The sequence below is a fragment of the Hypanus sabinus genome, chromosome 20, assembly GCF_030144855.1.
Source record: "Hypanus sabinus isolate sHypSab1 chromosome 20, sHypSab1.hap1, whole genome shotgun sequence".
NCBI lineage: Eukaryota > Metazoa > Chordata > Chondrichthyes > Myliobatiformes > Dasyatidae > Hypanus > Hypanus sabinus.
Genome location: NC_082725.1, coordinates 72,476,738 through 72,503,557, shown reverse-complemented (window position 1 = coordinate 72,503,557; position 26,820 = coordinate 72,476,738). Strand labels below are relative to the sequence as shown.

Sequence of the window (26,820 nt, the reverse complement as noted above, 5' to 3'; positions counted from 1 at the left end):
CATCAGTAGTGGGGAAGATGCTAGAGTCCATTATTAAAGATGAAATAGTGGCATATCTAGATAGCAGTGATAGGATTGGGCCGAGCCAGCATGGATTTACCAAGGGTAAATCACGCTTGACTAATCTGTTGGAGTTTTTCGAGGATGTAACCAGGAAGTTGGACGGGGGAGATCCAGTGGATGTAGTGTACTTCGATTTTCAGAAGGCATTTGATAAGGTCCCACATAGAAGATTGGTGGGTAAAATCAAAGCTCAGGGCATCGGGGGGAAGACTTTTACATGGATAGAAACTGGTTGGCAGATAGAAAGCAAAGGGTGGCGGTGAATGGGTGTTGCTCGGAATGGCAGGTGGTGACTAGTGGGGTGCCACAGGGCTCGGTATTGGGACCACAGCTGTTTACGATTTACGTCAATGATTTAGATGAAGGCATTGAGAATAACATCAGCAAGTTTGCTGATGATACTAAGCTGGGTGGCAGTGTGACATGTGATGAGGATGTTAGGAGAATTCAGGGTGACTTGGATAGGCTGGGTGAGTGGGCAGATACTTGGCAGATGACGTTTAATGTGAATAAGTGTGAGGTTATCCACTTTGGGAGTAAGAACAGGAAGGCAGATTATTATCTGAATGGTATAAAGTTAGGTAAGGGAGAAATACAAAGAGATCTCAGAGTCCTTGTTCATCAGTTGCTGAAGGTGAATGAGCAAGTGCAGCAGGCAGTGAAGAAGGTTAATGGAATGTTGGCCTTTATTACAAAGGGAATTGAGTACAAGAGCAAGGAAATCCTCTTGCATTTGTACAGGGCCCTGGTGAGACTACGCCTGGAGTATTGTGTATAGTTTTGGTCTCCAGGGTTAAGGAAGGACATCCTGGCTGTAGAGGAAATGCAGTGTAGATTCACGAGGTTAATTCCTGGGATGTCTGGACTGTCTTACGCAGAGAGGTTAGAGAGACTGGGCTTGTACACGCTGGAATTAAGGAGATTGAGAGGGGATCTGATTGCAACATGTAAGATTATTAAGGGATTGGACAAGATAGAGGCAGGAAATATGTTCCAGATGCTGGGAGAGTCCAGTACCAGAGGGCATGGTTTGAGAATAAGGGGTAGTTCATTTAGGACAGAGTTAAGGAAAATCTTCTTCTCCCAGAGAGTTGTGGGGGTCTGGAATGCACTGCCTCGGAAGGCAGTGGAGGCCAATTCTCTGGATGCTTTCAAGAAGGAGCTAGATAGGTATCTTATGGATAGGGGAATCAAGGGGTATGGGGACCAGGCAGGAACCGGGTATTGATGATGATCAGCCATGATCTCAAAATGGCGGTGCAGGCTCGAAGGGCTGAATGGTCTACTTCTGCACCTATTATCTATTGTGCTTACACAAGATCAAATTTATCCAGCTCCAGTATTAAACTAGAGACTTGCTAATCTTAATATGGTTCTTGTTTAGTCCATACTGTGTTTTAGCTATAGAAGAAACAGTTACTATGGAAGCATGCAATTATATGAGATGCTGAATTAATCTTAGTGATTTGAATTGCAGGTTGTTATGTATGCGCAGGACAAGAACTGCAATGGAGTAGTATAATTAAGCATTGCTACTGAGTCCTGATAATAACTGTACACTGAAATGCACCCACACCAAAAGGAGAGGGCCTCCCAGACCTATCGATTCACCACACCATTGATTGGCTGCATGAGCACTTGCCGCATTCTCTCAATTGATCTGATGTGGTACGTCCCTCAAGGGAATAAATGATGAAATGTCTATCCTGTTTGGTGCCAGTAAACTGGTCAACACACCCATTGCAGGGGGCAGCTTGTCTTTCTCTGTGCTTTCCTGGTCAGCTGATGTTAAGGACTGTAGGCTGTGAATCTCCTCTTCTCTTGATGAAGCGTCCATTGATTCATCTGCTGGAGTGCTGGCTTCTGCAGAGGATGCTTCTCTGCCTTTTCTGAGTCCCCTGTCAGTTTGCTGGCTTGTATGATCCAAATGTTGCCTAACATCGTCTGTCTGTCTGTCAGCTCAAGTTCTGCTACTGCACTGTGTGACAAGCCCAGATAACGGCTGGTAGCCAGTTTTCTTCCTGCAAAATGCGCATATAGGCTTTGTCTCTGGCACCAAACATTGTGGCCTGGTGTGTGCAACATTATTTTTATTTCATAGCCTCTTCTTTGTTGCAAATTCGCTCCTGTATGGCCGGCTGTATGGCTTGCTTTCTGTAGTTGGACAATTCCTTCTACCTTTTGGCCTACCGCATATGGCACCAAGTAGGCCTCGTAACATTTTGACTGGCAGATCTCCTTTAACAAACTTGGCCACGACACCATGGTATTGACTGGACGTGTCAGCTGGAAAACCCACTGATGTTTTTGTAATTCAGTGCTAGGCTCCCCCCCCCCCCGCCCCCAGTATGTTTGATGAAGGATAGAATCAAACCACTGTAATTTGTCTTTTGCCACAATAAGTCTACAGCAGATGCAATCTCAATGGGACTTTACATGGCCTTGGATCACCTGTACAATCCAAATACCTATGTCAGGATGCTGCTCGTTGACTATAGTTCAGTGTTTAAAACCATCATTCCTACAGTCCTGATTGATAAACAATGGAACCTGGGGCTCTGTACCTCCTTTTGCAATTGGATCCTCGGCTTCCTAACCAGAAGACTACAAGCTGTGCGGATTGGTGATAACATCTCCTCCTCGCTGACAGTCAACACTGGTGCACCTCAGGGATGTGTGCTTAGCCCACTGCTCTATTCTGTCTATACCCATGACTGTGTGGCTAGGCAGAGCTCAAATGCCATTTGTAAATTTGCTGCTGATACAACCATTGTTGGCAGAATCTCAGATGGAGTCAAGGGGGCGTACAAGAGTGGGATATACCAGCCAATTGAGTGGTGTTGCAACAACAACCTTGCACTTTCATGGCAAAGTGCACAATGTTATGTTTGGAGGGGAAACAGCACAGCACATCAACACCAAAACCTCATCCCTACTGTGAAGGAGCATCGTGGTTTGGGGCTGCTTTGCTGTCTCGGTCTGGACAGGTTGCAGTCGTTGAAGGAACAATGAATTCAAAATTGTATTAAGACATTTTACAGGAGAATGTCAGGGTAGCAGTCTGTTGCCTTAAGCTTAATAATAGTTGGGTAATACAACAAGACAATGATCTGAAAGACAAGAATAAATCAACAACAGAATGGTTAAAAAGATGAAAATCTGTGTTTTGAAATGGCTGAGTCAAAGTCCTGATCTTAATCCTATTGAATTGTTGTGGAAGTATCTGAAGCAAGCAGTTCATGCAAGGAAGCCAGAGTTGAAACAGTTTTGTAAGGAGAAATGGCTTAAGTTCCTCCAAGCTGATGTGCAGGGCAGATCAACAGTTACTGGAAACATTTGATTGAAGATTTATTGCTATACAAGAGGGTCACACCAGTTACTGGAAGCAAAGGTTCACATACTTTTTCCAACGAATACATGTAATAATTAGATCATTTTTTACAAATAAAAAAGTATAACTTTTTTGTTTTACTTATTTAATTGGGTTCTCTTTATCTAGCTTTGGGACTTGTGTGAAGATTTTAGGTCATATTTAAGCAGAATAGAGAAAAATCTACAGAGTTCAAAAACTTTCTAGCACTACTATACTACATAGAAACAAGCCTTATGACACACCAATTCAAAATCAACTTGGTAATCCTACTCAGATCATAATCCCTTTTTAAAAATTCTCCCTACATTCCGAATAATTGCCCACAGATTCTACACAGTACAGATAAATTAGAGCAGCCCTCGCATGTTTAGCATGCGGAAAATATCATGAGCATCCAAGAAGAAACTACGCAGCAAAAGGTAGAATTTGCAAACACCGCACAAACAGGATTCAAGCCATGTCACTGGTGCTGTAAACCAGTGGCTCTACCAGGAGTGGCTTTTGTACTCCTGCATTAAAATAAGTATTTGGCCTGAAATAAAAGTTATTGTAATCCACACCGTGCAATTTTGCAGACACTGATGCTGGAAATCTGGAGGAACACACACACACAATGCTGGAGAAACTCCACAGGTTAGGCTTCATCATGATGAAAAGCTCAGCGGGAAACATCAGCTGTTTATTCCACTCATCCAGTGCATGACCAGCATTTTTTGTGTTAGGCCAGTTTTGCATTCATTAGACAGGATTGATGAGACATTAATTTTTGTAGGATCAGACAGGGTGGAGTGCAGGAAATTTCACCTGACGTAAGTTTCGGGAAGTGACAGCAGTGAATAAAATCTGGAGGGGAGCTCGGAGCAGAACCAAGCAGTGTGATGGCATGATGACGGTCTACATCTGGGCAGGGCCAGGATCAATGTCCTGGGGAGGTTGTAAACTAATACGGCAGGGGGTGGGAACCCACACAGAAGAGAAGAGGGAAGTGAAGCAGAGACCAAAGCTAGAGTTAGTGAAGATAAAAGTAAGAGTAGAGTGCATAAAAGTAAAAAGCAAAAATTGCATACGTCACTAGATTCTACAAGAACAATGAGTATAAGGGCACTTTATCTAATGGCCTGTAGTATTCAAAACAAGGGTAGTGAACTTGTAGCACAGATCAGTACCAAGGCATATGATTTAGTGACCATTACAGAAACCTGGTTGCAAGGTGGAGGTGACTGGGAATTAAATATCCAAGAGTATCAGGCAATACGGAAAGATAGGCAGGAAGGCGGAGGAGGTGGCGTGGCTCTCTTGATTAGGGATGAGATCAGGGCGATTGCGAGAAACGATATAAGATCTACAGAGCAAAATATTGAGTCCATCTGGGTAGAGATTTAGAATAGTAGAGGGAAAAAGATCACTGGTGCATGTTGTCTATAGGCCACTTAATAAAAATATTGCAATGGCAGAAGCGATTAACCAAGAAATAACTGAGGCTTGTAAGAATGGAACGGCAGTTGTCATGGGGGATTTTAATTTCCACATAGATTGGGTGAATCAGTTGGTCAAGGAAGTCTTGAGGAGAACTTCATAGAATGCATCTGTGATGGCTTTCTTGACCAGCATGTTAGTGAACCTACAAGGGAAAATGCTATCTTAGATCTAGTCCTGTGCAATGAGACAGATAAGACTAACAATCTTGTAGTCAGGGATCCTCTTGGAAAGAGTGATCGCAGTGTGATTGAATTTCTCATACAGATGGGGATGAAATAGTGTATTATGTTTGAACAAGGGAGACTACAACGGGATGAGGGAGAAGTTGGCTAATGTGGATTAGGAGCACAGGCGATTTGGTAGGACAGTTGAGAAACAGTGGAATACTTTCAAGGAGATTTTTGACAGTGCTCAACAAAAGTATATTCCAGTCAAAAGTAAACATAGTATCAAATTAAAAGCTTGTGTACAAAGATGCAAAGAATAATGGGAGACTGGAGGATTGGGAAAACTTTAAAAAGCAGCAAAGAACAACTAAACAAGAAATAAGGAAAGGGAAGATAGAGTATGAAAGTAAATTAGCACAAAATATAAAAACAGTAAGCAAAATTTTTATAAATCTATAAAGCGGGAGAGGGTGGCTAAAGTCAATGTAGGTTCCTTGGAAGATGAGAAGGAGAAATTGATATTGGGTGATAAGGAAATGGCTAAGGGATTGAACAACTATTTTGTGTTGGTCTTCATGGTGGAGAACACGTCTAATATGCCAAAGAAGGATGTTATGGACGAAATGGGAGGTGAGGATAAATCACTCTCACTAAAGAGATAGTGATGAACAAATCAGAGGACCTGAAGGTAGATAAGTCCCCTGGTCCTGATGGGATGCATCCCAGGGTGCTGAGGGAATTGGCGGAGGTTATAGTGGGCGTGTTGGTAATCATTTATCAAAACTCTTTAGACTGTGGTCAGGTCCCAGTGGATTGGAAGACAGTAAATGTCACGCCACTTTTAAAAAAAGGATGTAGGCAAAGACGGGCAACTATAGGACTGTTAGCTTAACAGCTGTAGTTGGGAAAATGCTTGAAGCTGTCATTAAGGAAGAAATAGTGAAACATTTAGAAAGGAGTGGTTCTATTAGACAGACACAGCTTAGTTTCAGAAAGGGAAGGCACTGTTTGACAAACTTACTGGAGTTCTTAGAGGACATAATGAGTGCAGTGGATAGAGGGGAACAGATGGATGTTGTATACTTGGATTTTCTGAAGGCATTCGATAAGGTTTCGCACAAGAGACTTATAAATAAAATATGGATGCATGGAGTCGGAGGAAGTGTATTGGCATGGATAGTGGATATGTTAAGTGGATTGGTATAAATAGGTGTTTCTCCGGTTGTCAGTCAGTGGTGAGTGGGGTGCCGCAGGGGCTGGTGCTGGGCCCGCAGCTGTTCACCATTTACATTGATGATTTGGAAGAGGGGACTGAGTGTAGCATAGCAAAATTTGCTGATGATATTAAACTGAGTGGACACTAAACAGAGGATGTGGAGAGTCTGCAGAGGGATATAGATAGGTTAAGTGAGTGGGCCAAGGTCTGGCAGATGGAATACAATGTTGGTAAATGTGAGATCATCCACTTTGGAAGGAATAATAGAAGAAAGGTCAAATATCAGAGGTGCAGAAGGACTTAAGAGTTCTTGTGCAAGACTCCTAGAAGGTTAATTTACAGGTTGAGTCTATGGTAAAGAAAGCAAATGCAATGTTGGCATTTATTTCAAGGAGAATAAAATATAAAATAAGGATAATGCTGAGACTTTATAAGACACTAGCCAGGCTGCACTTGGTGTATTGTCAACAATTCTGAGCCCCCTATCTCAGAAAGGATGTGTTGTCATTGGAGAGAGTCCAGAGGATGATTCCAGGAATCATGAGGATGATTCTGGGAATTAAGTGGTTAATGTATGAGGAGCATTTAGCAGCATTGGGCCTGTACTCATTGGAATCTACAAGTATGCAGGGGGATCTCATTGAAACCTACTGAATGTTGAAAGGACTAGATAAGGTGGATGTGGAGAGGATGTTTCCTGTGGTGGGAATATCCAGAACTAGAGGGCACAGCCTCAAAACTGAGGGGCAATCTTTTAGAACAGAGGTAAGGAGGAGTGTTTTTTTTAGCCAGAGTAGTGAATCTGTGAAATGCTCTGCTACAGAGAGTGGTGGAGGCCAAGTCCGTGGGTATATGCAAAGCCGAAGTTGATAGTTTCCTGATCCGTCAGGGCATCAAAGGCTATGGTGAGAAGGCAGGTGTACGGTTTAAGTGGGATCTGGGATCAGCCATGAAAGGAATGATGGAGCAGACTTGATGGGCTGAATGGCCTAATTCTGCTCCTATGGGTTATAGTCTTATGGTCTTCTCCAGCCTTTTATCTATTTCACTTAATAGTTTCCTAGTTCTTTACTTCACCCCTCCCTCTCTCCTGATTTTACCTATCACCTACCACCTTGTACTACTTCCCACCTTCTTGCTGTAACTTATCTTTTTTCCCAGCCCTGATGAAGGGTCTTGGCTGAGACATCAACTGTTTACTCTTTTCATTAGATGCTGCTTGGGTCCTCCAGCATTTTGTGTGTGTTGCTTGGATTTCCAGCATCTGCACTCTGGAATTCCAGTGTAGTAAAAACTCTTACTATTTCCAACTCTGCACACAGGCTGTTGCACCATTGCAACGCTCTTTGGAGATCCGAGAGAGTGCTTTGGACCCAGATCACCCCAGTGTCGCTCAGTCTTTGCATCAGCTCGCCAGCGTGTATGTACAGTGGAAGAAATTTGGAAATGCGGAGCAACTGTACAAACAGGCGTTAGAGATCAGTGAGAATGCCCATGGGCCAGTGCATCCTCGAGTGGCTCAGGAGCTTGATGCTTTAGCCATGCTGTATCAAAAACAAAATAAGTAAGTACTTGATAAAGTTTGTACCATAGGGCATCTTTTAAATTCTAAATAGTGAGGAATTCATAGATTTTATTTTACTGCCGTGGAGCAATTCAAAACCATAGTTATACTTTCCCCACAGTTTTGGGTTTTTGTAAAATTTCTTGTAATCTGTCAAACTACAACAGAAATATGGAGCTTTTTAAGGAGCACTTGCATAGGGTTCTGAAGAGGTTTATCTCAATGAGGCAGGGGAAGTTTAGTCGGTTGAAGGAACTATCGTTGACAAGAGAGATAGAACATTTAATCAAATGGACGAAGGAAGAATGGGGAAGTAAAGATCAGAAAGGGCTAAGGTTGCCAGGAAAGAGCTTAAGAAGGGACTTTAGAGAACTTGAAAGAGACATGAAGGACTTGGTAAGTAAGATTAAGGAAAATCCTAGGTTATTCTACAGGTACAGTATATGAAGAACAGGAGGATGACTAGAATGAGAGTAGAATCGGGGATACAAGAAAAACCATGTGTAGAGTTGGAGGAAGTAGGTAGGTCTTTAATGAATACTTTGCTTCAGTATTTACCAGTATGAGGGACCTTAACAGATGTGAGGTCAGAGCAGAACAGGCTTATATGTCAAGGTTAAGAAAGTGAATGTGTTAGAACTTTTGGAAAACATTGGGTAGATTAGTTCCGAGGGCCAGTTGTGATATACCCCATGTTACTATGGGAAGTGATTGCTGTGCCTTTGCAGATTATTTTTGCATCCTCATTGGCCACGACAGTGGTATTAGAAATTTGGAGGATGGCAAATGTTATTCCTTTGTTCAAGTAGAGATAACCTTGGGAATTATAGACCAGTGAGTCCTAGGCAAATGATTGGAGAGGATTCTTAGAACCAGGATTTATGAGCATTTGGAGGAGCATCATCTGATTAGAGATAGTCAACATAGTTTTGTTCAAAGGTTAATTTATTATCAAAATATATATGCAGTATATGAGATTCATCTTCTCCAGATAGTCATGAAACAAAGAAAACCATGGAAGTCATTAAAAAAAAAATCAACCCACTCCTGGCACAAAAAAGAATGGCAACAGGAACATCCCCCCCCCCCCCCAAAGAAACTAACAAAGCGCACCACAAGGCACCAAGAAAATGAAATCTCAACCCACTCCCGCACAAACAAAACCAACAGACCCACCAAACTGCAACAAAAGAGAATGGGTAAAAAGACAGAATATAGAAACCATAGAACTGAAAGAGTCCACAGTCCCTAACCAAGCCATAAATCACAGAAATTCAGCAGCATCCTCCAATAGCATTAAGAAAGAGACATTCTACTTGAACGCAGAGGCCTTCTCTCCCTTCTGAGAGGCAGGTTATGTCTCATGAGCCTGACTGGTTTCATTGAGGAACTGACAAGGCAGATTGATGAAGATAGAGCAGTGGATGTGGTGTATATGGATTTTGATAAGGATCCCCATTGTAGGCTAATTCAGAAAGTCATGAGGCATGGGATCATGTGAAACTTAGCTGCATGTATTCAGAATTGGCTTACACCAAAAGGGCAGAGGGTGGTAGTGGATGGAGCATATTCTGCCCAGAGGTCGATGACTCGTGGTGTTTTGCAGTGACCTGTTCAGGGACCCCTGACTGTGTATTTTTATAAATAACTTGGAAATCAAAGTGGAAGGGTGGCTTAGTAAGTTTGCTAATGGCATGAAGGTTGTTGATGGAGTGGATAATGGAACATAGACAGGATGCAGAGCCTGGCTGAGAAGTTGTAGATGTAGTTCAATCCAGGGAAGTGTGCAGTGATACATTTTGGAAGGATGAACTTGAAAGCCGAGTATAGGGTTAACAGTAGGATTCTTAGCAGTGTGGAGGATCTGAGGGTTCATGGGCTTCCAACTGTCAAATTGTTTGGCAAGTTGATAGGATGGTTAAGAAGGTGTATGGTGTGTTGGCCTTCATTAGTTGAGGGATTAAGTTCAAGAGCCATGAAGTAATATTGTAGCACTCTGGAACATTGGTTAGACCATACTTGGCGTATTGCATTCAGTTCTGATTACCTCATTATAGGAAGGACATGTAAGATTTAGAGAGGGGGCAGATGAGATTTATTAGGATCAGAGATCATGTCTAATGAAGAAGGGTTGAATGAGCTTAGGCCTTACCCCAGAAGGTAGTGTATAAGATGAGATGCATAGCTAGAGTGGGCAACCAATGCTTAATGCAAGATTGGAGCAGCAGGTAGTGTTGAGGAAATAGGCTGCAGCAGGACAGACAGATTAGGAGAACAGGCAAGAAAGTGGCAAAAGAAATACAATGTCGGAAAATGCATGGTCATGCACTTTGGTAGAAGAAATAGATGTGCTGACTATTTTCTAAATGGGGAGAAAATCCAAAAATCTGAGATGCAGAGGAACTTGAGATTCTTTGTGCAGAACACCCTAAGGACAGAGTTGGTGGTGAGGAAGGCAAATGAAATGTTAGCATTCATTTCAAGAGGTCTAGAATCCAAGAGCAGGGATGTGATGCAGAGGCTGTATAAGATGCTGGTGAGGTCTCACCTTGAGTATTGTGAACAGTTCTGGGCTCCTCATCTAAGAAAAAAAATGCTGGCATTGGAGAGGGTTCAGAGGAGGTTCACAAGGATGATTCCAGGAATGAAGGGGTTATCATACGAGGAACATTTGATGGCTTTGGGTCTGTACTACTTGGAATTTAGAAGGATTGGGGGGGGGGGGGGGATCTCATTGAAACCTTCTGAATGTTGAAAGGCCTAAACAGAGTAGATGTGGAAAGGATGTTTCTCCATGGTAGAAGAGTCTAGGACAAGAGAGCAGAGCCTTGGGTTAGAGGGGCCTCCATTTAAAAACAGAGATGCGGAGACATTTCTTGAGCCAGAGGGTGGTGAATTAGTGGAATTTATTACTACAGGAGGCCAGGTCATTGAGTATGTTTAAGGCAGAACTTGCTAGGTTCTTGATTCGTAACCTTTGTTTGAGGGTGGGGGGAAGCCCAGGGAGTCGGAAAATATCAGCCTTTGGGCCAAATGGCTTAATTCTGCTCCTACGTCTTGTGGTCTAAGATGGCATACTTCTATGGTGGTTGAGGAAAGGAGTAATTATTTTTTACATGGAGAATATTAAATGCATGGAACAAACTGCCAAAGGTGGTGGTAAAGGCAGATACACTAGAATTTCTCTTAGATAGGCACATGGAGGAAAGAAAAATGGAAAGCTCTGTGTGAGAAAAGGGTTTGATTGATTTGGAAAGGGCAAAGTGTGTGGTATAACATGGTGGGCTGAAGAAACTACTATGTTGTACTGTTTTATGTTCCAGAACATGATTTGTATTATTCTATACTGGGATGTGGCATTTACTGGGGATATCGGCATTTAATGCCCGTCTTATTGTCCTTAAGGAGATGGTGGTAAGCTGCTGTGCTGGCTATCTAGCAGCATGTCTGAGTGCCTTAGAACTACACGTTTCAGTGGCCCATTCAGAAACAGATTGCTATGGGATTGGATTTCTACATGGGCAAGATCAGTCAGGATGGCAGATCTCCTAAAATATTTTTTTTGTTGTTACATCCACTAAGGTGTACTGAAAAGCTTTTGTTTTGTACCCTATCCAGACAGATCAGGCCTGGATATGACATTATTAAGTAATATTATTACATACAGATAGAAAAAAGAAAACCATATGCAGAATATAGTGTTACAGAGAAAGTACAATGCAGGCAGACAAGAAAAGTGCAAGGGTCATGATGAGAGATCAAAGTTAGTGTATGAGAGGTCCATTCAAGAGTGGTGTATCAGTGGCGTTGAAGCTCCCTTGAGTCTGCTGGTTTTTATCAGGTGGTTTCTGCACTCAAAGTTTATATCTTTTGTCCACTGGAAAGAGGAGGAGAGAGAATGAACCAGGTAGGAGGCATCCTTGATCATCCTGAGGCTGAGAGAGCCAAATAGTTCAGGCATCTAGACTTCAATATTGACCATCACTTCTCCTAGCTTAAGTTTTCATATTGCTAAGTACAGAATTGGGTGGTAGAGTGGGTAAGGGTGTGTGATGATTTGAATTCTGAATTACAGTACTAATTCAGTAATTGGAGAGTTAGTGTTACAGCCTCATAGGTTGGATCCTGACCTAAGGGAATGTCTTGTGTGGAGTGGCATGTACTTTTAAAATCATAAGGCTTGGGAGCTGAATTTGGCCCATTGTCCGCCCTGATTTTCCCACTTAACCCCATTCTCCTGCCTTCTTCCTGTAACCTTTGACACCCTTACTAATCAACAGCCAATCAACCTCCACTTTAATCACTTGACCTTCACAGCTGTTTGTACTAATGAATTCCACAGATTCACCACCCTCTGACTAATGGGATGCCCTGGTATTTTGAGGCTGTGTCCTCTGGTCCTTGTCATTCTCACTATTGGAAGCAACCTTTCTGCATCCATTCTTCAGTAGGTTTCAATGAGATCCCCCTTCATTCTTCTCAGCCCCAGTGAACATTGACCCAGAGTCATTGAACTCTCCTCATATGTAACCCATTCATTCCTGGACTCATACTTGTAAACACCCCATCTGGACTGTTTTAAATGACAGCACATCCTTTCATAGACATGGGGCCCAAAATACTCATAGTATTCCAAATGTGCACTGACCAAGTCTCAGCATTACGTCCTTGCTTTCGTATTCTGGAAATGAATGCTAACATTGTATTTGCTTTCCTCACCACTGACTCAACCTGCAAGTTAACCTTTTGGGAATCTAGTCTTAGGACTCCCAGGCCCCTTTGCACCTTCAATTTCTGAATTCACTTCTCAGCCCCAATTTCTGCCTTTTCCCCGTAATCCTTCATGCCCTGCCCAATCAAGAATCTATTAACTCCTGCTTTAAATATACATAAATACTTGGCATCTATAGCTGCCCGTAATAAAGATTTTCCGCTCTCTGGCGAAATAAATTACTCCTGATCTCCTTTCTAAAAGGACGCCCCTCTATCCTGAGGCTGTGTCTGCTGGTCATAGACCATAGGAAACATCCTCTCCATGTCAATCCCATCAAGGCCTCCCACCATTCAATATGCTCATGTACCATAGGAAACATCCTCTCCATGTCAATTCCATCAAGGCCTTTCACCATTCAATATGCTCATGTACCAATATTGCTGAATTCATCTACTGTGACATTATAAACATGGATTGTTGTAACACTAGTAAAGAATTCAAATGTAAGCACACAGCATGTATTGGAATTTACGTTTCAAACAAGATGAACCAGTATATATTGTAGTGGTTGATTGTGTTGCTTGCAGGGTGAGCACAACTTGCAACATTCAATACCAGCAAAGCCAGTTAGAAAATGGTCTATGCTTATGTTTTCGACAAAGTGGATTTCCCCTGTATGCTGGGTGCTTCTGCTTCCTCCTACATACTACATTGTAGGTTAACTTGTTACTCTGGCATAGGTTAACAGCAGAAAGAGTCAAAGGGGAGTTGATGGGTATGTGTGAATGAATTTACTGCAGAACTACAGGGAAAGGAGAGGGAGAATGGGACTAATATGATTGCTCCCTTGGGAATTGGCATTGATGCAGTGGGCTGAAAGTCCACCTTCTGTGTCATGATGAGTAGAATTTAACCAATTTACATTTCTTTCCTATATTTGCAATGCACTTTCAATTGAAAGTCTCCCCAATAATTTACAGACCTAATTTGTGCATCTGTGGGACAGTACTGTCCATTACTCTGAGGCATGGTAATATTGGTTCATTGCTGAGCAATTGTCTCCTATTTGTTGTTTTATATTGTGAGATATGAGCAGGTTGAACCATTAAGAAAACGATCCATGAAGATCAGACAAAAGATTTCTCGACACAAAGGGAATATGGTAAGTGATGAAAATGTAGCATAATTGCATTATTGGTATTTGCTGTTTGCCCAAGAACATTGGCTGTGCAATACAGTCATTAAAATTATTTTGAATTCTAGCTTGAGAGTGTGTAGTTTGAAACATAAGCAAGATTAATCTTTAGCTATGTTTTCTGCTGTAGTGGTAGATTATCATCAGTTTTTTGCCAATTTTGCAGCCTTTTACTCCCATGTCTTCAAGAATGGCAGATAGAATTGATTTATGTTTAAAAGAAAAAAAAGTTTGTGAAAATCTAATAAACCAATAGGGATGAACATGAGACAGCCGTTTAGGAACAGTTCAGTAGAATTATTTTCAGTTTCCAGGCACTCTTTTAGTAGAATCATGGAGTCATACTACGTGGAAATTGGCCCTTTTGCCAACTATGTTGCCCATCAAATTAGTTATGTCTGCCGTAGTCTTCTCAACATCACCTATCCATGTACTTATCTAGATAACATTTAAATGTTGTGAACGTGCTTGCCTCAACCACTATTTCTGGCAGGTCATTTCAGAAACACATGAAGAAGCTGTCCCTAATGCCTCTTTTCAGTCTCTTGCTTCTGATCCTAAACCTATGTCCTCTGTTTTTAGTACCCCCTTCCTGGGAAGAAGCATATATGTTTTAACCCTGTCTGTGCTCCTGAGGATTTTGTAACTCCTGTCAGGTCAGGGCTCAATCTCCCACATTCCAGGCAATGCAGTCTAAGCAACAACTGAGATCCCTAAGTCCAGGCGACACTGTGGTAAATGCTTTCCGCACCCTATCTTTTTGTTAACATGCTGATCAAAATTGTACAAAATACTCTCTTAAGAATGTCTCATTGATATCTTAAGTAACTGCAGCATATCTTCCCAATTCCTATACTCAATGCTAAATGCTATCATAGTAAATGCTGCCTTCACCAACTTGATCGTCCTGTACTGCCACTTTCAGCTGCACTCTTGGGTCCCGCTGTTCCGTAGCATTTCCCAGTTTGATCTAAAATTCAATACCTCATTTATCTGATTGAAAACCATTTGCCAGTGCTCAGCCTACATACCTAGCTGATAAAGATCCCCGTGTAACTTTTCATAATATTATGTCTGTCTACACCTCCACCTATTTTAGTATCATCTGGAAACAAATTAACCATGACTTATACATTCATCTTAAAATCATTTATGTAGGTTCTATTCAATAAAGATCCCAGCACTGATCCTTGACATACTACTGGAGCCTTCCACTCCAAGAAGCAACACTTGACCATCACCCCCTGCTTCTTATTACTGATCCAATTATGAATTCAGTCAGTTATCTTCCCTGGATCCCATGCAGTCTAGCCTACCAGAGTAGCCTGCCATGAGGCGCCTAACCAAAGTTCATATAGACAACATCTACTGCCCTCCTCTCATCTATCCTGTAGTTTATGTCATTAAAGAACTCCAAAAGATTTGTCAGACAGATAACTTCCCCTGCACAAAGAAGTGCTGACTGTCCTGAATCAGACACTGCCTTTCCAAATGTTGGTAGATCCCATCTTTGCCCTTTACTGAGCTCCTTTCTATTCTGATGACCAAACTTTGCTCTCAATGGCTACAGTATTATTTCCTGATTTGTCAGCAACCACTCTGTTACTCAGGGTTCCACTCCCTGCCACTCCAAATTAATTCCTCTGGTGTAGTACTAACATATCTCCCAGTCAGGATTGTGGACCCTCTCTAGTTCAGGTGCAATCTATCTGTTGTACAGGCCACTCTGAGCCTAATGATCCAAGAACATGAACTCTTGCCACCTGCAGCAGTTTCTTAGCCTTACTCATCTGAGCTACTTTCCTATTTTTGCCCTTGCAAGATTGAGGTCTTGCTGTTCAGGATCTCTCCTGACTCTGTATTCATTCTGCATTATCCCTCTTTCAATGTCATTGGAACCAACATGTACCACATCCCCTGGCTGCTCACCTGCCCCCTTGAGATTGTTCTGCAGCCACTCTAAGATGTCCTTGACCCTGGCACCAAAGAGGCAACACACCATCCTTTTGTCTCTTTTATAGCCATGGAATCTCCTGTCTGTCCCTTTAACTATTGAGTCTATCACTACTGTCCTGCCTGACTACCAGTTTACCTGCTGTGCCTCTGAGCTACTTTCAGCGCCACTGCTGTTGTGCCAAGAAAGACTGATCTCTTAACAGTATCTAAACTGATATCTGTCTATTTCTCTTGTCTCTCCTGGTAGTCAATTAGCTATCTGCAGCTTGCATCTTAGTTTTGATCATCTCACTGAAGATCTTGTTTATGATGCTCTCAAATGAACTGAAGTGCATCCAACTGCAGTTCCTCAGTGCTGTCAGTTGGGGCTATACCCCAGACACTCCTTCCGGTGTAGTGCTGGGGGAAACTGGGAGTTCTGCTGAATTCTCACATTATGGAGGAGGAGCATAGCATCCTAACTATCATTCTATGCAGTAAAGTTGATAAAGGGCTTATCAAAGTTTACTTGTTTCCTTCCTTGCTCAGTCTCCTCTCAGCACTTACTCCTCAAACACTGCATTTAGGAACACAAAGATTACTGCTCCTAGTAATGGCTGCTCAACCAAATTGACCTTTGTAGATATAACAAAAGCAGTTTGACAGATTGAAAATGCTACAGATCCTGTTGTCATTGGGATAAATTCCCACCTTTGCTGCTCTTTAAGCTCCAACAAGCTAATTTCTTCAGATTCCCTCGTGACCTCTTTTTCATTTTATTTTTGTGATATCTTTAATCTTGCACCCTCAAACATTCCCTCAGTACCTCTTACATTCTGTACATAGCCCCACTCTCCATTTTTCAGTAGTGCTACATTCTTTGACTGTACTCTTCTTTCACCTGGGACTTTCTCTACATTCTCTTTGCCTTCTTGCCTTTCACTGCGTACTATCCTACTTGGCTCTTTCCTCTCCTGTTAAATATTCATCACCTTACCCTAATGGAAGGCGTCGTGCTTGAAATAGAAGGGATTAAGCTCTTCAGATGGATACTTTTTATTGAGGTGCATGTATAATAGGGACTAGTAAACGGAGACTGATTTGTGGGTACTTCACTGATAATGCTGGTTTCACTTCTCAGCATGGCTTTGCCATTCTACGTCGTAGGGCTCTGCAGTTGGAAGAGCTTAGTCTTGGTGCTGAGTGTGCTGACACGGCTCGAACGCTTAATGAACTGGGAGTGCTCTACTACCTTCAGAACAATTTGGAGTGAGTAGATGTAATGAATATTTCACCACATATTTGGACAGAACTATCTTTTCTCTTGTTTATTCTATGTTTTACATATGATCTTTTGAATAACAGTCACTAACAGAATAAAACATAGGCCCTAGATACTTAACATTGATTACCTGCTACCAAAAAAAATGAAGTTAATCATAAACTGAGAATATACAGTAAATAAAATTGTTCTCAAGACAGCAAATGAGATAACCTTACCTTAGAAGGCCAGCAGGGATATCTCAGTGAGACTAGTAGTGGTTGGAGAATTATTGGAAGAAATCCTAGGTGGTGATTAACGTACATCTGGATAAGGATAGATTAATCAGGGATAGTCATCATAGATTTGTTAGTGTCTGACTAATTTTAAACTTTCTTGAAGAGATTATTAAATATATTGATGAAGACTGTATGGTTAACATGGAACAGATAGTATAGCAGGGTAATGGGTCTTTGAGTCTGCAGTTTCTGTGCTGACTATGATGGCAGTTTAATCTAATCCCACTGTATGCACATGCTTGATATCCCTTTATTTCTTCTTCTTGGGCCCTTAGCTCCCAGTGGATCATAGGCCTTTGATGACCTCCTATCTCCACCGTCCAAAATCGATGGTATGGTTGGAGTTGATCAATGTTTCTATAATCTGTTATATCCACTGTATGGGGGATTGGCCTATACAACTTCAACAGAGCCTTGTTGGCTGTCCTTTCCCATTTCCACCTCTCATGATGGGGATGTAGGGTTGGATTTTGAGAGGCACCCCTCTATTTCCTGTATGTGTAAGTGCCTCTCAACCATTGTCATGGTATCACTGTCTATTTTGGCAAAAGGTTCTGGACACCTACCACTCTGAGTATTAAAAAAATATTTGATTCACTAATTTCCTTTAAACTTTTCTCCTCCCTCCTTATCAGTATGCCCTCTAGTATTTGGCATTTTCACCCTGCGGGGAAAAAGACCATTTACCCTGCCTCTGATAGTTTTATAGACTTTTACCAGGACACCCCTTCAACCTCTGAGCTCCAGAAAAAACGATAAAAATTTGTCCTTTTAGTTAATAATGTTATCCAAGCAGGATGCTGGTAAACCCCTTGTGCACCCTTTCCAAGCTTCTACGTCCTCCCTGTAACGTGGCAACTATGATTGCACACAAAACAGCTAATGTGACCACACTAAAGTTTTTAAACAGCTGCAACATGGCTTGACAACTTTTATGGACAATGTCCCTAGTAATGAAGATGAGTATGCAATCCAGTATGACACCTACTTGAATTCATGGAGTTGTAGACTGCACCCAAGATTCTTCTGTACATCTATACTGCGACACACACAAAATGCTGATGGAACGCAGCAGGCTAGGCAGCATCTATAGGAAGAAGCATTGTCGACGTTTTCGGCCGAGACCTTTCGTCAGTCCTGCGATCCACCATTTATTGTGTGTGTTGCTTAAATTTCCAGCATCTGCAGATTTCCTCATGGTCTATCTGGGACAAGGTCCAGGTCTGTCTAGGTGAAAGGGTGTGGTCTCTAACGGATATGGTCTGGGTCTGTCTGGGTGAAAGGGGGTGGTCTCTAACGGATATGGTCCTGGTCTGTCTGGGTGAAAGGGTGTGGTCTCTAACGGATATGGTCTGGGTCTGTCTGGGTGAAAGGGGGTGGTCTCTAACGGATATGGTCCTGGTCTGTCTGGGTGAAAGGGGGTGGTCTATACTGGATATGGTCCAGGTCTGTCTGGGTGAAAGTGGGTGGTCTATACTGGATATGGTCCAGGTCTGTCTGGGTGAAAGGGGGTGGTCTATACCGGATATAGTCCAGGTCTGTCTGGGTGAAAGGGTGGTGGTCTATACCGGATATGGTCCAGGTCTGTCTGGGTGAAAGGGGGTGGTCTATACTGGATATGGTCTGGGTCTGTCTGGGTGAAAGAGGGTGGTCTATAATGGATATGGTCCAGGTCTGTCTGGGTGAAAGGGGGTGGTCTATACTGGATATGGTCTGTGTCTGTCTGGGTGAAAGGGGATGGTCTATACCGGATATGGTCCAGGTCTGTCTGGGTGAAAGGGGGTGGTCCATACCGGATATGGTCCAGGTCTGTCTGGGTGAAAGGGGGTGGTCTATACCGGATATGGTCCAGGTCTGTCTGGGTGAAAGGGGGTGGTCTATACTGGATATGGTCCAGGTCTGTCTGGGTGAAAGGGGGTGGTCTATACCGGATAAGGTCCAGGTCTGTCTGGGTGAAAGGGGGTGGTCTATACCGGATATGGTCCAGGTCTGTCTGGGTGAAAGGGGGTGGTCTATACTGGATATGGTCTGTGTCTGTCTCGGTGAAAGGGGATGGTCTATACCGGATATGGTCCAGGTCAGTCTGGGTGAAAGGGGGTGGTCCATACCGGATATGGTCCAGGTCTGTCTGGGTGAAAGGGGGTGGTCTATACTGGATATGGTCCAGGTCTGTCTGGGTGAAAGGGGGTGGTCTATACTGGATATGGTCCAGGTCTGTCTGGGTGAAAGGGGGTGGTCTATACTGGATATGGTCCAGGTCTGTCTGGGTGAAAGGGGGTGGTCTATACTGGATATGGTCCAGGTCTGTCTGGGTGAAAGGGGGTGGTCCATACCGGATATGGTCCAGGTCTGTCTGGGTGAAAGGGGGTGGTCTATACTGGATATGGTCCAGGTCTGTCTGGGTGAAAGGGGGTGGTCTATACCGGATAAGGTCCAGGTCTGTCTGGGTGAAAGCGGGTGGTCTATACAGGATATGGTCCAGGTCTGTCTGGGTGAAAGGGGGTGGTCTATACCGGATAAGGTCCAGGTCTGTCTGGGTGAAAGGGGGTGGTCTATACAGGATATGGTCCAGGTCTGTCTGGGTGAAAGGGGGTGATCTATACCGGATATGGTCCTGGTCTGTCTGGGTGAAAGGAGATGGTCTATACTGGAACAACACACAGAAAATGCTGGTGGAACACAGCAGGCCAGGCTGCATCTATAAGAAGCACTGTCGATGTTTCGGGCCGAGACCTCTCATCAGGACTAACTGAAAAGAAAGATAGTAAGAGATTTGAAAGCGGGGGGGGGGGGGGGGAGGGGAAAACGAAAAATGATAGGAGAAGACTGGAGGGTGTGGGATGAAGCTAAGAGCTGGAAAGATGATTGGCAAAAGTGATACAGAGCTGGAGAAGGGAAAGGATCATGGGACGGGAAGCCTCTTGAGAAAGAAAGGGGGGGGGGGGGAAGCACCAGAGGGAGATGGAGAACAGGCAAGCAACTAGGTATGTCAGGGATGGGGTAAGAAGGGGAGGAGGGGCATTAACGGAAGTTAGAGAAATCAATGTTCATGCCATCAGTTTGGAGGCTACCCAGCCAGTATATAAGGTGTTGTTCCTCCAACCTGAGTGTGGATTCATCTTGACAGTAGAGGAGGCCATGGATAGACATATCAAAATGGGAATGGGACGTGGAATTAAAATGAGTGGCCACTGGGAGATCCTGCTTTCTCTGGCGGACCGAGCATAGGTGTTCAGTGAAACGGTCTCTCAGTCTGTGTCGGGTCTCACCAATATATAAAAGACCACACTGGGAGCACCGGACGCAGTATATCACACCAGCCGACTCACAGGTGAAGTGTCACCTCACCTGGAAGGACTGTCTGGAGCCCTGAATGGTGGTGAGGGAGGAAGTGTAAGGGCAGATGTAGCACTTGTTCCGCTTGCAAGGATAAGTGCCAGGAGGGAGATTGGTGGGAAGGGATGGGGGGGACGAGTGGATAAGGGAGTCGCGTAGGGAGCGATCCCTGCGGAAAGCAGAAAGCGGGGGGGGGGGGGGGGAGGGAAAGATGTGCTTGGTAGTGGGATCCCATTGGAGGTGGCGGAAGTTACGGAGAATTATATGTTGGACTTGGAGGCTCGTGAGGTGGTAGGTGAGGACAAGGGGAACCCTATCCCGAGTGGGGTGGCGGGCAGATGGGGTGAGGGCAGATGTGCGGGAAATGGGAGAGATGCGTTTGAGAGCAGAGTTGATGGTGGAAGAAGAGAAGCCCCTTTGTTTAAAAAAGGAAGACATCTCCTTTGTCCTGGAATGAAAAGCCTCATCCTGAGAGCAGATGCAGTGGAGACAGAGGAATTGTGAGAAGAGGATAGCATTTTTGCAAGAGACAGGGTGGGAAGAGGAATAGTCCAGGTAGCTGTGAGAGTCTGTAGGCTTCTAGTAGATATCAGTAGATAAGCTGTCTCCAGAGATGGAGACAGAAAGATCAAGAAAGGGGAGGGAGGTATCAGAAATGGACCAGGTAAATTTGAGGGCAGGGTGAAAGTTGGAGGCAAAGTTAATGAAGTCAACGAGCTCGGCATGCGTGCAGGAGGCAGTGCCAATGCAGTCGTTGATGTAGCAAAGGAAAAGAGGGGGACAGATACCCATATAGACTTGGAACATGGACTGTTCCACAAAGCCAACAAAAAGGCAGGCATAACTGGGACCCATACGGGTGCCCATGGCTACACCCTTGGTTTGGAGGAAGTGGGAGGAGCCAAAGGAGAAATTATTGAGAGTAAGAACTAATTCTGCTGGATGGAGGAGAGTGGTGGTAGAGGGGGATTGGTTAGGTATGGAATCCAAAAAGAAGCAAAGAGCTTCGAGACCGTCTGGGTGGGGGATGGAGGTATATAGGGACTGGATGTCCATGGTGTAAATAAGGCGGTGGGGGCCAGGGAACTTAAAATCATCGAAAAAATTCAAAGTGTGAGAAGTGTCAAGAACATAGTTGGGAAGAGATTGAACAAGGAGGGATAAGACAGTGTCAAGATATGCAGAAATGAGTTTGGTGGGGCAGGAGCAAGCTGAGACAATAGGCCTACCTGGACAGGCAGGTTTGTGGACCTTGGGTAGGAGGTAGAAACGGGAAGTGTGGGGTGTGGGAACTATGAGGTTGGTGGCAGTGGATGGGAGATCCCCAGAGCTGATAAGGTTGGTGATGGTATAGGAGACAATGGCCTGGTGCTCCTTAGTGGGGTCATGATCAAGGGGTAAATATGAGGAGGTATTAGAGAGTTGTCGCTGTGCCTCGGCCAGGTAGTTGTCAGAACGCCAGACAATAACAGCTCCCCACTTATCAGCAGGTTTGATAGCGAGGTTGGGAGTTGAGCGGAGGGAGCGGAGAGCAGAGCGTTCAGAAGGAGTGAGGTTGGAACTGGAACAGGGTGTGGTGAAGTCGAGACGGTTGACGTCCCATCAGCGATTAGCAATAGAGATCCAGAGCAGGTAGAAGACCAGAGCGGGGTGTCCATGAAGAGGAGGAGGGTTGAAGACGGGAGAAGGGGTCATCGGTGGGGGTAGGAGAGTCCTTGTCAAAGAAGTAAGCTCGGAGACGGAGCCAGCGGAAGAAGAGTTCAGTGTCATGGTGTACACAGAACTCGCTGGAGGTGTGGGTGAAGGGGGACAAAGCTGAGGCCCTTACTGAGGACAGAGCACTCTGCCTCAGAGTTGAAGGTCGGAGGGAATGGTAAAGACCCGGCACGGATGCGAGATGGGATCAGAGGGGGGAGGGAGGTTGGTAGTGTAAGTGTAGAGGGAAGGGTTGGGCTGAGAGGAAGATGGAGCCTCTGAGGGCCCAGGAGCTGACGATGGGATCTGAGGGAGAGGGGATTGCAGAGTGGTGGTGGGGGAAGGGGAGACGGGAGTCACAATCACAGCAGGTGAAGACCCGGCCTGGAGTTCAAGGCTGGAGTCGCAGTCGGTGGTTGCGCAATCGCTTTGAAGCTGTTCGTGGCTGTTGCAACACCCAGGGCATACTGAAAACCCGGATTCCAGCACCATCAATGGCAACCCAGGGCATATTGAAAACCCGGATTCCAGCACCATCAACGGCAACCCAGGGCATACTGAAAACCCGGATTCCAGCACCATCAACGGCAACCCAGGGCATACTGAAAACCCGGATTCCAGCACCATCAACGGCAACCCAGGGCATACTGAAAACCCGGATTCCAGCACCATCAACGGCAACCCAGGGCATACTGAAAACCCGGATTCCAGCACCATCAACGGCAACCCAGGGCATACTGAAAACCCGGATTCCAGCACCATCAACGGCCACCCAGGGCATACTGAAAACCCGGATTCCAGCACCATCAACGGCAACCCAGGGCATACTGAAAACCCGGATTCCAGCACCATCAACGGCCACCCAGGGCATATTGAAAACCCGGATTCCAGCACCATCAACGGCAACCCAGGGCATACTGAAAACCCGGATTCCAGCACCATCAACGGCAACCCAGGGCATATTGAAAACCCGGATTCCAGCACCATCAATGGCAACCCAGGGCATATTGAAAACCCGGATTCCAGCACCATCAATGCATATTCCAACGCAAATATAAATTGAGCAATTAGATTCTAATTTATTCAGAAAAAATTGTAAACAGTAAAAATCAATCCCAATTGTGAACATAAAATTCAATGACTTTTTGTTCCTGCTTCTCATTCATGATTTTGTCAAGATGTAGAACTTACTTGCTGACTCCGATCCGCAGGTCTGCCTGTGGATTCAGGCGATTCTTAGATTTTTGTCTTGATTGACAAAAGAGAACTGAATCCAGATTCACACAAGTATGTTGTTGCAAATGGAATGAGGACATGGAGTGCTTTTCCACCAAGTCTTGGGAACATATCCAGTGCTGCACACCAAAACTCCTCTAAGGTCTTGCTTTCAAATTGCATTTCAAGAGCTCGATTTGTCCACAAATCAATAAGATCTTCCTTCAGCTCTTCATCATCTGACATTTTCTCCAAATTGTAGGAATATGGATTCATGATCCATTCTTCTGAAATCTTCAGGTCTCCAGCAGCAAAATATCCATCAAACGATTCTGACAGCATTTCCAAATGAGCCACAATTTCTTCACGCACAACAGGAATTATGGATCCAGCATCATCAACCATCTCTTCTAGTGAAGGAAAATTTGAGAGACTGCCTCTTTTCCATCCTTCGATGCCAAAGACGTAATTTTTTTTTGAAGGCATTCAACTTTTCACAAGCCTTCAATATGTTTATCCCTTTTCCTTGAAGAGAAACACTCAGGTCATTCATATGAGTGAAAATGTCAGCTAAGTAAGCCAGCATTTGGGCGAATTCCTGTGATTCCATTGCCCCAACCAGATCATGTTCATGCTCCTCCAGAAAAACTTTGATTTCTTCCCACAGTTCAAAGAAGCGGGTTAAAGCTTGTCCTCGTGACAACCACCGGACTTCTGTGTGGAAAAGCAAAACTGAATGCTCACTTCCCAGATCCTCACAAAATGATTTGAAGATGCGATGGTCCAAAGCACGCCTCCGATCCAGTTGATGATCTTCACACAAGTATCAAGGACTTTCTTCAAATTTGGAGGCAATGTTTTTGATGCCAAAGCATGCCGATGAAGAAGACAATGGGTAACTTGCAAGTCTGGAATCTCCTTTTTCATCAATGCAGAAAAGCCAGATTTATTTCCAAGCATTGCAGGTGCCCTGTCAGTGCACACAGAACCACTGACCTTGATATCTAAATCATGTTTGGCAAAGAAGTCTTTCACCAGCTGCATCACATCCTTTGCAGTTGTGTTTGTTTTCAGATCTTTACAAAACAGGAAATCTTCCTTCACAGCACCATCATTGACATACCTCACTAATGTGATGAGTTGACTGCAACTGGAGACATCAGTTGACTCATCCAACTGAATAGAGATTTTAAGAGGACTAGCACTGACATCTGAGTTGACTTAGTCCAAAATATCTTCACTCAAATCACTGATTCGGTTGTGAATGACATTATTTGATAGGGGAACCTGTTCAGATTTTTTTCTTGTTTCTTTGCCCAGGATGTTGGTTGCCATTTCCAGTGCACATGGCTTGATGAGATCTTCCGCAATTGTATGGGGCTTCTTGGATTTGGCCATTTTATATGCTACTTGGTATGAAGCAAGAAGTAGTGGTTTTTCAACAGAAACAAAACCTAATTTTGGAAGAGTTCCTTGTGAATCAAAACGAGCTCTTCTGATTTTCAAAGACCCAACATCATGTCCTTCAACATCAGCTCCGCCATGCTTGTTCTTGAAGTGCTCTTGAAGCTTGGATGGCTTCAGATTTGAGTTGGAAAACACAACGCTACAATGAGTGCACTGAGGTTTTTGCAAGCCATCATTTCCTGTTGTGCAAGTGAAAGCAAAGCACAGTCATTATTCCATTTCCTTCTTTTTGACATGATGAAGGGTTAATGAAGGGTTAAGGGTAAAGAGAAAAATATGAGCTAATATGAGAAAAACTATCTAAGTCAGGGATGACCACTTTACTCAACCAGACATGCCTATAGCAAAGTATCGTGAGAAATATGCTTTTGAATATTATATTATGATACTATCTGCAGTTACGCCAAGATAAATCGTCAGGTGGAAATGCTACGGGGACGCGACATGGGCTACTCTCTACTGAATTTACACTCCAATTTCCGATGATTACCATAGATATGAACTCCCATCACACGATTCAAAGTCCTCACTGCTAACCAGGATACCTCCTCAACTAACACAGTTCAAAATTATCAATGATTCAAGAAAAAAACCTTTTAAGAGAAAAAATACCTTCGAAATTCAAAAACTTCTTCAGTGCATTGAGGCAAATACGGATGAATAACTTCAGCTGCTTTTTATCAAAATGCGGCTTTTTAAAATTTTATAATTGAATAATTTACCTACTGTCTGCGGGTTTGGTTTTAACGCAAAGTCGTTACTCGATGGTTGATCGGGATGTATAAAGATTTTGGCATTATGAGATGATTTTTAACTCTGAGATGTAACCTAGCTAACATTGATGAGACTCCTCAACTCTGAGGTGTAACTCCCAAGTAACACTGATGAGAATCCTTATCGCTGACTCAAGCAGTGGGAGACTGGAGTGAGTTTACGTCTCTCTCGACTCAGGCAGCAGGAGACTGGAGCGTGTTTGGGACAAACGTTACTACCACTTCTCAAGGCACACTGGCAGCTGGCTGAGTGATGACTCATGACTCGTCACTCAAGGACACAAGTCACACTTTGTCGCACCCCCTGAAATTCCATCTCACACCCCAGGTAGGAAACCCCTGAGCTAAAGGGATAAAGAGATGTGGGGAGAAAGCTGGAAGGGGGCTCTGAATTTGGGTGATCAGCCATCACTGAATAGTAGAGTAGACTCAGTGTGCCAGATAACACCTTCTGCTCCAAGCTTCTGTGCTTTCAGTACTGTATGCATTCTTTGATTCTGTAATAAAACAGCATTCACTATGAACGAGTTTATATACATAACTAAATTTTCAAGTAACAATGTGCATTGCATACAATCAAATTGTACAGAAACTATGCAAGGTGTTGCTTTTTAAGGAGGAAACTGGGGGAAAAAAGTTTCCATCCACAATTTGAGTTAAGTTGAAAATACTAATAGATTTATTTAACCTTTTTCTTAATTTCACTTTAGGACTGCTGAAGTTTTCTTCAAACGTTCCCTGGAAATGAGGGAGCGGACTCTTGGTTGTGACCATCCTGACTGTGCACAGTCATTGAATAACCTGGCAGCTTTGTACAATGAGAAGGAGGACCATGAGAAAGCTGAGGAGCTGTATGAAAAAGCTCTGGAGATCCGCTGTCGAGTTTTGGCACCTGATCATCCCTCAGTGGCCTACACTGTCAAGCATCTTGCAGCATTGTACAAAAAGAGAGTGAGTGAAGCTGTCATAATGTGAGATGATAAACAAGAAAAAGATGGGCAGATACAGTTTGAGATGATGTTTCTTGCAGTATCAGCCCAGCATCGTAATAACCATGCTACTGACCTT

General features: G+C 43.8%; 1 protein-coding gene and 1 long non-coding RNA gene across 4 annotated transcripts in view; one reads left to right on the top strand and one right to left on the bottom strand.

Moving 5' to 3' along the window:
* LOC132378629 (uncharacterized) overlaps nt 1-19,045 on the bottom strand; it is a 37,431-nt gene extending 18,386 nt beyond the window's left edge. The window contains exons 1-2 of the long non-coding RNA XR_009507135.1: nt 18,255-19,045; nt 17,207-17,293 (exon numbers count right to left, since the gene is read on the bottom strand). This is a non-coding gene — a long non-coding RNA (uncharacterized LOC132378629). The remainder of the gene's footprint in view (nt 1-17,206; nt 17,294-18,254) is intronic.
* Nucleotides 1-26,820, top strand: part of nphp3 (nephronophthisis 3) — a 159,744-nt gene that overhangs the window by 110,539 nt on the left and 22,385 nt on the right. For all 3 annotated transcript variants that reach the window (XM_059945734.1, XM_059945735.1, XM_059945736.1), the window contains 4 exons: nt 7,621-7,862; nt 13,663-13,738; nt 16,848-16,975; nt 26,463-26,703. In XM_059945734.1, coding sequence (XP_059801717.1) covers nt 7,621-7,862; nt 13,663-13,738; nt 16,848-16,975; nt 26,463-26,703 — 687 coding nt within the window. The remainder of the gene's footprint in view (nt 1-7,620; nt 7,863-13,662; nt 13,739-16,847; nt 16,976-26,462; nt 26,704-26,820) is intronic.